The sequence below is a fragment of the Telopea speciosissima genome, chromosome 11 (assembly GCF_018873765.1).
Source record: "Telopea speciosissima isolate NSW1024214 ecotype Mountain lineage chromosome 11, Tspe_v1, whole genome shotgun sequence".
In the NCBI taxonomy this organism is placed as follows: Eukaryota; Viridiplantae; Streptophyta; class Magnoliopsida; order Proteales; family Proteaceae; genus Telopea; species Telopea speciosissima.
Window position 1 is genome coordinate 48,222,636 of NC_057926.1, and position 12,664 is coordinate 48,235,299.

Here is a 12,664-nt window from a genome sequence, read left to right on the forward strand (position 1 = left end):
GTTGTTTTTGGAACTTAGGGGGAGCGTGGTGCCAACACTCAGGTATAGAGGGGGCAAAATGACCGTCGCACCCTCATGAAAGCAGAAATGCTGCCCATGTTGGAAAAAAAAATCTCACACTGTCTAGTGACTCAGAAATTATAAGTTACACATTGCATCAAGCAAAAAATAAAAAATTCTAGCCGTAGGATCATTTGACCATCATCAGCGAATTCTGAACGTTGTACACCTTTCCACACCCTGGAGCGCCAAGCAGTCTATCAGGAACAAACTGGATATACTGACTCGTTAATCAAAAAACCAAACTCTCTTTCAATATCCACCGCGTCAAAGACGATTCCCTCGACTCGCTCCTCACTCGGTCTCCGCTTCAACCCTCGCTTCTAGAACCAAAAGATCGAACAGAAGCCCCAGGGAAGAAGATCCCTTCAACACAAGTGAACTCCATTGTACGACTTTATGTTCTCCCTTCTCTCTTTCTATGAAACAACTTCTATAATTTTTTTTTTTTTTCGTTTGGATACAATAAATTGTATAAATATTGATCCAAGGCAAGGCCATCATCAATGTAAAGCCTACATGGCCGGTCTACTATTGTAATCAAATTCACTCACTCCTTAATGGTCTATACTCCATGGATCATTATTGTTTCCTGTTCCCTCCCTAGTACAGTGGTCCAGTTCCTCTTATAGGGGGTGGGAAATGATGACCTAACCCCCTGCCCGAACACACTGCCCAAGGGAGGTTAAAACATCATTTCTGCCTCTCTATGAGAGGATTTGGGCCACTGTAGCGGGCAGGGAACAAGACAGAAAAAAAATTTCATACTCCATAACCCTTGGCAATTGGGCGTTGGGTTCCTCTGTAGCGCGACAAGGAGTGTAGCGCACCATCCGACGGCCCACAGTGCTTGGACACACAGCCCAACACCCCGTCTGTGTGTTGGGCTGCATGCCCAAGCACTGTGGGCCGTCGGATGATGCGCTACACTCCCTGTCGCGTTGCAGAGGACCCAAATCCTGGCAATTGATTCTTTTCTTGTGGAGATGGTAGAACTTCGTTGACCAACCAAAGAGGGTTTTCAAGTTTCTACCATTGCCAATGAGCTCATGAAACTCATGATTAGGGTTTCCACACGGTCGGGTTGGATTAGGCTTTTTAAAACCCTACTTAGGATTGGGCTATGCCGCTAGATTGGTGATTGATTAAAAATCGTTAACTCAAATAAAGGATTAATCAATAAGATTTTCCCATATAGGATGCATCTTGTCGTTAGAACATCTTCAATAATTCTTAAAAAAAAAAAAAAAAAAAAAAAACTAAAACCATTAGAACATCTACCTCTATCTCTCTGTTTTTTTTTTTAAAATAATTTTTTGGGTGGCTAATCCATTGGAATATATATTGGACCATTCATTCAAGCATCACTAGTGAAAGACACATTTTACCTTCAATTTATATTTTCTTAATCAAAGGCAGCTTACACGATAAGACATCCAATTCAATGAGACCTTCCTATCACTTATAGAATTTGGCTACTTTTTTCCTTCGTCTTATGAAACAAATTTTATAATTTTTTTTTTCAATAAAAAATTCTATGATTACAATTCTAATTTATTGCCAAAACAAAAAATTATGACGTGTTGGCGTTACTAATGCTCTAATTAAGTAATTAATAAGAGGAAAGACTTGACATATAAGGTCTAGCTAGGTAGCGTTTGGTGGAACGTTACCATTGTTTCCAAGCACTATCTTTTAATTTAAATATGAGATCAAAGATGTACGTTCTTTGCCTGGGAGCCCACCGGGGCGCAAGCTGCACCCAGACACATGGGACAATTATTTCAGCCATTTAGGGGATGGGGCTGGTCAATCCGCCCCCCTCCATTTGTACGGGGCATCTTGCGCCCACATTTCCCCTTTAAATAGGATACTTTTCTCTCAAAACCATCAACATTGAGAGTAGCTAGCTACCTTACAGCAATTCAAAATTGTATGCATCGTTTCTGCATTTGCGTCCCAAAATTTGATTCTGATGGCACTTCTTCAGCTTATTCTGGTTTTCAATATTCTCCTCTTATTTGGGAGCTCATTGAGGATGATCGTAGAAGCAGGGAACAACAAGACAGATCAATTTGCTTTGTTGGAGTTCAAGAAACAAATTGATGTTGATCCGTATGGAGCACTAAGTTCTTGGAACGATTCCATCCATTTTTGCAACTGGGTTGGGATCACTTGTGGCAGCCATTTTCATCAACAACAAAGGGTTATCACCTTGGATTTACAAGGGAAGGGCTTGGGAGATTACATATCTCCTTCCATTGGGAATCTCACTTTTCTTCATTACCTCCACATTGGAAACAATAGCTTCCATGGCAAAATCCCCCAAGCGATCGGTAATCTGATTCGACTAAGAGAAATTCACTTCACCAACAACACTCTCGAATGAGAACTTCCTACCAGCTTGGCCAACTGCACTTGTCTAAGCCTAATCTCCATCTCCAATAACAATCTTGTCGGGAAGATTCCGGTTGAACTATTTACGTCTTTGTCAAAGCTGAAGATATTTTCTATTAATAATAATGGTTTAACAGGAGAAATACCAGCTTCTTTTGGGAACATTTCCTCCGTTGAAATTATCTCTTTGAGTGGAAATGGACTGCGAGGGAGCATTCTAGAATCCTTTGGTCAGCTAACAAACTTATACTTTCTAGCACTTACTAGAAACAAGCTATCTGGTATGTTCCCTGTCTCACTATATAATCTCTCATCTCTTGAATTTATTTATCTCCTAAAAAACCAACTGGTTGGGAGCTGTTACGTGCCTTTATTTTAATAATTAGAATATTTTTAATAATTAAGATTTTAGTTATTAGTAGTTATTTATGTATAATTAATGGGAGGGAGTTAAAAGATAATGGGGGTTGTATTGTACATGGGTGGTTTTGTGGAGGAGTTGTAGGATTTATAACTACTTGTTTTTAAGCCTATTTAATAGGAGCAAGTGAAGTGAATGGATATGAATTGAATCCCTAAAAATTCTCTATTGAGAAAGAGGCATGACTTCCTCCGTAAAGTCAAGAGGATCGGCTTCCTTCTAATTAAGCCAAACTCATCCCCTATTTTTTCTCTCTCCTTCTTTCTCTCCCTATTTTTTCTCTTCTCTTTTCTTATTTTATTTTAGATTATCCGTGCACTTATCATTTGGTCTCAGAGCCAGGTTGATCCTACGGCTATGGGTATGAAGATTGAGATCATTGAGGTCATGCGTTCATCCATTCGGAACATGATGACGATCTCCAACGAGATGGTTAAAGTTTATCAACGCGTTCAACAAAGTTTGGCGGAGTTGAGGAAGGAGAAAGTGAAGAAGAAGAACAAGAAAATGAAGAAAGAGAAAGTGAAGAAGAAGAAGAAGATGATGATGACGAAGGAGAAAGTGAAGAAGAAGAAGATGATGATGAAGAAGGAAAAAGTGAAGAAGAAGAAGAGTCTCAAGCAATGCAATTCATTATCCGTTTCATCGGTGATAACATTCCCTTCAATGAGATCGACGAACCATGAGATAACCAATCATTATTCATTCATTGGGATTTTTCCTATTACGATATGGGATCTTGGCGGATGCTTCCTCAATTTTATTGTCCTTCAGGACAAGGACGATTCAAAGAGGGATGGAATGTTACGTGCCTTTATTTTAATAATTAGAATATTTTTAATAATTAAGATTTTAGTTATTAGTAGTTATTTATGTATAATTAATGGGAGGGAGTTAAAAGATAATGGGGGGTTGTATTGTACGTGGGTGATTTTGTGGAGGAGTTGTAGGATTTATAACTACTTGTTTTTAAGCCTATTTAATAGGAGCAATTGAAGTGAATGGATATGAATTGAATCCCTAAAAATTCTCTATTGAGAAAGAGGCATGACTTCCTCTGTAAAGTCAAGAGGATCGGCTTCCTCCTAATTAAGCCAAACTCATCCCCTATTTTTTCTCTTTCTCTTTCTTTCTCTCCCTATTTTTTCTCTTCTATTTTCTTATTTTATTTTAGATTATCCGTGCACTTATCATTGCCTTCCACGAGACATAGGCCTCACGCTTCCAAATCTCAAAACACTAGCAATTGGAACGAACCTTTTCTCAGGGAGCATTCCGAGTTCCATCTCCAATATTTCAACACTCATAATACTTGATCTCGTTCAAAACAGTTTTGTTGGACCCATCCCTAACAACTTAGGAAATCTTCAAAATCTTCAATTCTTCAGTGTTAGTGGAAATCAATGTGGAACAGGGGAAGCTGACGATTTAAATTTTGTAAATTATTTGGTCAATTGTACACATCTAGAGGTTTTGGACCTACGACGTAATGGTTTTGTGGGTCATATTCCCAACTTTATAGCCAATCTCTCAACACGACTCTCAATGCTTATTTTGCAAGAGAATCATATATCTGGAAGCATTCCTGCTGGGATTGAGAATCTTGTCAACTTAACCGAATTGGACATGAGTCAGAACTTTCTCGAAGGTAATATTCCATTTGGTATAGGGAAACTTCCGAAGATTCAAAGATTATATTTGGGTGGAAATAGACTTTCAGGAAAAATACCTTCCTCTATAGGCAATCTCACTCTTTTGTTTGAACTCCATATCGAATCCAATAGCTTGAATGCAAGCATTCCTTCCAGCATTGGAAATTGTCAACGATTACAACTTCTAGACCTTGATAATAATCGCCTCCAAGGCCTAATACCTAAACAACTCTTTCTTATTTCCTCATCAATATCTCTCAACTTATCTTATAATTCTTTGGTCGGTTTCCTACCAATAGAAATCAGTAATTTGAAGAGTCTTTCTACTATAGATTTCTCCGAAAACAGATTGTTAGGAGAAATACCCTCCTCCATTGGTGGCTGTAATAGTTTGGAACATCTTTATCTGGGGGGTAATTTCTTTGAAGGAACAATTCCTCAATCATTGACTCTTTTGAAGGGGCTTCAAGATTTGGATCTCTCACAAAACAATCTGTTCGGGCAAATCCCGAATGATCTACAAAATCTTTTAGCATTGCGGAGTTTGAATTTATCCTTCAGTAATCTTGAGGGGGAGGTACCAACAAAAGGGATCTTTGCAAATGCAAGTGCAATTTTGGTGAATGGAAATGATAAGCTTTGTGGGGGAATTGAGGAGTTACATTTGCCTACATGCACAAACCATGGATTTACGAAACGAGGAAAGTCTAATGTTTTTAGAATAGTTTTGTTGATAATTGTAGACACCACATTTTGACACCTTGGAAGTGTGTCTAGGCAATGATGGTCAAGGACGTAACTCGTGTGGTGACTGAATGACAAGAATTACCAAATTACCCCTATCCCACTTTTTGTAACCAAACTGTCCCAAATAGAGCCTAAACCCCTAACATAGCTGTATTTAACCATTTTAAGTTCACATTTGAAGTTTCACCCAAATCCAACACCTTTCATGAAAATGACCGTTTTGCCCCTGGCACGGTTCTCGATATCTGGATCACCCGATTTAGTCCGAAATACTTTGGATGACCTCATTTGGTCATATTAAGTTTTCACGTAAAGTTTTGGCCAAATCGGGCAACTTTTGTGAAAATAACCGTTTTGCCCCTGGTATGGTTCTTGGTACCTGAGCCACCCGATGTGATCTGAAATCATTTGGCTAACTTTATTTGGTCATATTGTGCTTACACGTAAAGATTCATGTAATTTTGGTATCATTTGGACCTTGATCGGTGTGACACACCATTTATGTACTTTCCTCGATATCCATGCCATTTTTAGGCAAAATCCGACCATATCTGTCACACGGATGAAAAGTACGGGTTGAGACCTTCGCGGCAATATGTGGCGCGTCAAAATCGGCCACACGGATTGGAAGATGTCAATATTTGAATGTGGGCCTTTAAAATGGAATCTTTAAGAAAGAGGGAAAAATAAAATAAAAAGTTGACCGACACGAGTCAGACCGGATTGACCCGACCGGATCAACCCGGCCTGACCCGACCCACCTGAACTGTCGGCAGGGGACAAAGCCCCACCATTTAGGCTGAGCCACACAAGGCCCATCACCCATGCCCACCTGCCCAGTAGGCCTAGGCACACGCAAGCCCAGGCTGCGCAGCAAGCCTGGCCACACGCAAGCCAGCCCATCACTCCTTATCCTAGCCATTAATGCACTAGGGGTCTTTCAGACCTTTCCTCGAACACTTTTTTCCTATAAATAGGAGGTGTTTTAGAGAGGTTAGGGACGGAGGAAAATTAGTGAAAAATTACCTTCACGTAGTCCTTGATCCCCTATTTCCATCCATGGTTTTCTTATCCATAGCTTATGCTCCATTACTGATATAAAATTCCGTAAATACCCCTTTTTCACCACTCTTGCCATTCGGAGCAACCACACTTGGAGCGGATTTTGGAGGTTTCCGGGGATACTTACGGTCAAAAAAAGGTTACTCAAGCTGAGCCCAGGTACTTCCACGCTTCAAGGGTATTTTTCCATATTTTTTAATTATTTCTAAGTATTTGTTTTGATTTTCTTTACAACAAAGGTTGTTTTTCAGTTATAAAAATGTTAAAAATAATTCAAGAATGAAAAAAATATGAAATTTTCAGGGATGATGCTTGTTACTATGTTTGACATTCATTAATTTTCTCAAGCTCCAAATAATTTGTTTTGTGACATTTTTGCCCCTATAAAGGATTTTGGATTATGTAAAATCTGAACATGTGTGTGGGTATTTGGACAAAAGTGTTATGACCATGTTAAAGATCATATTTTGATTAGTGGTAATGGGCTCTGGTTTGATCCAATTCGGATCTGTGATGGGGATTTTGTATTTTTCTTTGTTTTTCCTTCTTTTTTAGCATTTCAGAAAATATTAAAAATAATATAAATGCATAAAAATTCACAAAAAAATTATGGAATGCATATTTCATCATGCTTGATTTTATGGAATCATTATCTATTGACATGCATGTTTGATAGTTTTTATACATTTCCCACCTCATTTAGGGGTATAAATGTCATTTTTCTAATTATAATGAAAAATTCTGGAAAAATAGGAAAAAATATTTTTTATGCATGACATGCTGTTTTAGAATGGCTTAGGATGTTTTCATATGCATATGTGACCATCATGCTTGATAGATATGCATACAAAGTCATTTGTGCCCTCTAGGGACATTTTGGTAATTTACCAAACGTGGGCCTAGGCTATCATTCTGGAGATATCATTTGATGTGTTCAGTCATTTTAGGATGTTTAACATCACTTTCGATGCCTACAATGATTCTAAGTGTCTTTTGACACTTTTGCCATTTTGCCCTTAGGGGCATTTTGGTCATTTTGTGACCAAACCTTGCTTAGGACCCCGGAAAGGCTCTTGTTACTTTTGTCGCATGTTTTAACATTTAATAAACATGTTTTAAGCATAAGTCAGCATTTTCATAAATTATCATGCATTTTCTACATGTTTGCCATAACAGGGGCATTTTGGTAATTTTTACCACCCCACATTTCCTTGCCATTTCATGTGCTCTTGATGATCCAAATGCATGATGTTAATGTTATTTAATCATGTTTTGCTTATTTACAGCATTTAAATATGATTTCATGCCTTTGTACATATTTTGGCCCTTTAGTGGCATTTTCGTAATTTTGGCTATTTTGGCCTATAAGCTGTTTTGCTTATCAATAAAATTGTCCTTCTCCATGATATAATTAGACTTGGTTTTCTTTTTTACAGTCAACCATGTTTTAGACCATAGAGTTAGGCTTTCTAATTTAGGTAAAATCCATTAATTAGCTTAACTAGGATGCATAATGTACATAACCATCTAGCCTAGTGATAGTAATCAGGATTAAAACATTAATCTTAATTAGCCTAACTACGTTCATAAATTTCAATTAAGATAATCAAAAATCTTCAAAAAAAAATTAGTTTAATTAGGTACATAATATGTGTAAAACAACAGTACACAACAGAGTTTGGTCTAGGAAGACCGGCCGTCGGCCGGACGGTTGCTGGGTGCCTGACACCTTCCCAGCCCGTAACTTGACACTTACCCAGAGATCTGGGGCAGACCATCCATTGAGTCATTGGAGTTAAATTAGTGCCCCTTCTGCGAAGGAGGGGCACCATTCATGGGTCCTAGACCCTAAATCTAGGTGGCGACTCCTATTTTCCATTTTCTTTCTTTCCCCCCGGGTGCACGCCAGCGACCCTCCGTCCACTGCACCTACAATAATTGGTGTGGTTCTTGGTGTTCTTTTGATATCTTTCTTTCTTACTTGTTTTTGGTTAAGAAGATCAAAAAGTAAACCTCCATCCACACCATTAATTGGCGACCAGTTCTTAAAGGTTTCTTACAAAGAGCTCTTCCAAGCAACTGGAGGATTTTCTTCGGCTAATTTCATAAGTTCCGGAAGTTTTGGCTCTGTATACAAATGGATTATTGATCCAGATGAAACCATTGTCGCAGTCAAGGTACTCAATCTTCAAAATCCAAGAGTTTACAAGAGCTTTATGGCTGAATGCAAAGCATTAAGAAACATTCGGCATCGAAATCTTGTCAAGATTATAAGTTCCTGTTCAAGTCTTGATTCAAAAGGCAAAGATTTCAAAGCCCTTGTTTATGAGTTCATGCCTAATGGGAGTCTATATGATTGGTTGCATTTGTCGGTGGAGGCACATAATCATTCAAGGAATTTAAGCCTTCTTCAAAAATTAAACATCGCAATTGATGTGGCTTCTGCATTGGATTACCTTCATTATCACTGCTATGCGACAATTGTTCATTGTGACTTGAAGCCAAGTAATATTCTACTTGATAGTAATATGACTGCACATGTTAGTGATTTTGGTTTGGCAAGGCTACTTTTAGAACTTGACAACAATTCATCCCAGGCTCAAACTAGTACCATTGGGATAAAAGGATCTACTGGCAATGCTTCTCCAGGTAACACAAACTATACAATTTTATTTTGAGTTAGCAATCAATATTTTGATGTTGTAGATTTAATTGTCCTTTACTAAGTTGTTGTTGTTGTCTATTCTAATAAGAATCCTTTGTAGGGTGTTAAGCATGACCCAAAAGTGTTTATTAATTCATGAATGGCTTATACTATGAACGCATTGGACCCTAGTATCTAATTGGACAAAATTTAGTTGATTCTTTTTGACATAATCAAAAGAATCATGGTTCCCAAGTTGATGAAATGACCATCATATTATTCGTCTCTTTGAATAATGTGTTCAACATTTCAAATTCTAGATTGTAATTTCTTGTATTATATGAAAACATATGCAAATCTCTTATTGTTATACTAACAAGTAGAAGTTTCTAAATTTCAGAATATGGCATGGGTGGAAGGGCAACCATACAAGGGGACGTGTTTAGCTATGGGATCCTTTTACTAGAGATGTTGACGGGAAAAAGGCCAACAGATCAGATGTTTACTAATGACTTAAATCCCCATAACTTTGCAAAGGCAGCTTTACCTGTGCACGTCATGCAAATTTTAGATCCAACACTCCTACCTAAGGAAGAACAAAATGAAGAAATTGAAGATGATGCTATTAACAGAACTGAAGGCCCTAATCGTAGGATGGATAAATTGCAAGATTGCATAACGTCAATAATTGAAATTGCTCTCCAGTGCTCTATGGAATCGCCAAGAGAACGTATGAGCATGAATGATATATGTTGTGAGGGGACTACATTTAATTAGACAAAAATTTTCTTGCAGCAAAAATCGATCAATAAAGGGCAACTACGCCTGATTAGAAGGTGATTATGAATTTATTATCTTTGTGTTTATTTTTTTATCTCGCCAGTTTAATGCTCATGAAAAACTAGGGAAAAGAAAGTTCTAGATCACACAACAACGGTAGACTGATCTAGAGTTATTCACAACATTATGTTAAAAATGATATCGATACCGATACTGATACCAATATGGATCGGCCATGTGGGGCCAAATCGGATGGTTTTGCCCTAAATTTTGATTTATTATTTTCTAGATAGATTTACCCCTAATTAGAACGTCATGCAAATTTCAAAATGGAGTCATGGCCCTGAAATTTGGCCGGAGACTCCTCAAGGAGAGGCACTCTCTTTGGATTCAAAGGATGTAAGAAAAACAAATAAAGACTTTCTAAATTCAATTATCTAAGGCCCAATTTCCTTCTAATGCTTCTAAGTCACACCGTAAAGGATCTGCTTCGATTGAAGACATGGTCTTATCTCTTATCTGGAACTCCACATTCCCCTTAACATTCAGATATTTTGATAGGAATCTGTTAGAAATGTTGTTATCTTGTATCTTGTCAGCCGCTCAAGCATTTGATGATTAGGGCTTACTATGGTCCTGGCATTGGCTCAACTCTTGCAATAAATGTTTATGACATTTTGATTGAATATTTGAATGTGATGGGTTAAATTTGTGTGCTCTCTCTTTCTTTTCTTTCAAAACTGAGATGATCGATACTTTGTTGCTCATACATCATTAACTCTCTAAAGTCGAAAAATCTATGATATAAAGAATGCTTAGTTATGTTGCAATTGGTTGTTATTAAAATAGGTTTTCATCGTAAGTGTTTTATAAGCTAGGGATAACTTTTTTTTTTTTAGAAAAATAGGTTTTCATCGTAAGTGTATTATAAGCAACGGGTCTGATAATGTCAGCCCTTGGGAGCCCCTCAAGCATGCTAATTTAAGCTGATCTTCAATGAGGTTTTTTAATCATTATTACAAACTAAGGCTATGTTTGGTATACATTTTCAAAATATATTCTGGGTTTAGAACAAATTTTGAAATGAGAAAAATACTGTTTTTCTCACTTCAAAATGTGTTTTAGACCCATGATCTATTCCGAGAATACATACCAAGCACAACCTAAGGCATCTTAAGCTGGATCACAAGAATTCACTCGAGTTGTTTTGTAGCCGTGCAGTATGTGGAATTTAATGTGGAAGTTCAAGATCAGCTGTAAGAATGGAAATTAAGGCTCTTCAATAAGGATTGCGACAAACCAAAAGCATGAAAGGTGATTGAGCAGCTGTTGGAGTATGATGCAAAGGAAAATGCCTCTACTTTAACCTTGTCATGTAAATGTGTCAAAGATCCTTTTATCATCTTTTCATTTTCTATCTATGAAAATCTACTTATGCCTCCTTGAAAAATTCATAATGCCTAGATCTGGTTCGGCAAACAACCTCCATGCCATCTTTGAAAGCAATGCATTGCTCTACATGGCTAGATCTCTAAAACCGATGCCACCATGATCCTTCCATTGGTATAATTTCCGCCATTACAGCCAATGACTTTTCCCATCTCCTTCCTTCCCTTCCCAAAAGAATCGAACCGCTTCACCCCTAATTTTATCATGAATTGATTAAGGGAGTTTAAAGTAAGAAGCTACAAAATTTGAAAGCGGAAGAGCAATTGATTTCAATAGAACGTCTCTTTGAGCCTGTCCATGTAGCTTCTTACTCGCTTGATCACTGAAGGTGTGGACGAGGTCTGTTTTGGATAACCCAAAAGCAATTGGCATGCCCAGACACTAGGCAACTCCCCACCCCCCCCCATGAAAGGTGAATATGCCCGCCAAGTTGATCATGCTCTTGCTTGTGCTCCAATTGACCCCCACACTCCCCCACCGAGAACTCTTGCCCAAAATTTTATGTCATATCTTCTCTCTATGACTTATCTATTTATATGGCAGTTTGTACATTTCCGAAATATCCTTGTAGAAGTTGAAGTTGGGATTGTTAGTGTTAGAATACATCCTCTTGAATCACCAAAACAAAAGGTAGAAGGTTGTAGAGTCGAGTCATATTGGATATTTTCCTTAAGGTTTTTAAACGCCCCAATTTCTATAATCCGGGTTGACCATGCACTTATATATACCTCCAAGATAAAACAACTCTCTAATCACATTGAGTGCACACCGAAATGTGATTACATAGGGAAATCCAAAGGTTATACCCACTAACTCATTGACACAGACGCATACTAAGATAGAGAGAATAACAAGTTTTAGATTTCTTCAAACAGTGTTAGATTAAATGAGCAAGACCTCCCTTTTATATAGAAGAGGAAGCTCGAGACACCACTAAGAGGTATCTTCAAAAGATATGCCCCAAATCATGTCTTTACCCACAAAACTTGTTTGTTAGCCATTCAGACAAATCTTCCAATAGATATATCCATTGTTTATTTAGGTGTTTATTAGGAAAGGACTCAATCCTCTAACACATCCTTTATTAAATAAAATAATATTTTTGAATCTTTAATTTTAAAATCATTTAAAATTCCAACACGAATTTACTAGTATAGTTTTTTAATAAAGTGGGTGAGCTAAAAGATTTAGGGAAGTATCTTGAAGCTTTGTTCTCTTAGAAGGGTGGGGAGTAATTCCATCTTCGAGGTTAGGTGGATTACCAAGTCTTGTAAGGAAGACTCAATTGGTGATATTTTTATGATTCTATCCTGTGCTACTATTGGTCATGTATGAAAAGAAAGAAATTTCCGTATGTTCAAGAATAAGGCCAAGACCAATCCGGACAAATATTGAAGACCGATGTAGGGTGGTTATCCCTAAAGTCTAATTAAAGAGCTCTTAAAAACTTGT

The 12,664-nt window shown here is 37.6% G+C and overlaps 1 protein-coding gene across 1 annotated transcript; it reads left to right on the plus strand.

Annotated features, from left to right (window-relative positions):
* Window positions 1-2,035: 2,035 nt before the first annotated feature.
* Window positions 2,036-9,760, plus strand: LOC122645255 (probable LRR receptor-like serine/threonine-protein kinase At3g47570). The gene is made up of 6 exons (XM_043838581.1): window positions 2,036-2,396; window positions 2,595-2,738; window positions 4,347-4,526; window positions 4,959-5,235; window positions 8,249-8,988; window positions 9,384-9,760. The coding sequence occupies exons 1-6, from the start codon at window positions 2,036-2,038 to the stop codon at window positions 9,758-9,760; spliced, it is 2,079 nt and encodes a 692-aa protein (XP_043694516.1).
* The last annotated feature ends 2,904 nt before the right edge of the window (window positions 9,761-12,664 follow it).

Coding starts and splice junctions, on each gene's coding strand:
- LOC122645255 (XM_043838581.1), top strand. CDS start 2,036: ATGGCACTTCTTCAGCTTATTCTGGTTTTCAATATTCTCCTCTTATTT. Junction 2,397..2,594: donor CAAAATCCCCCAAGCGATCG/GTAATCTGATTC, acceptor ATGGTTTAACAG/GAGAAATACCAGCTTCTTTT. Junction 2,739..4,346: donor TACTAGAAACAAGCTATCTG/GTATGTTCCCTG, acceptor GTACACATCTAG/AGGTTTTGGACCTACGACGT.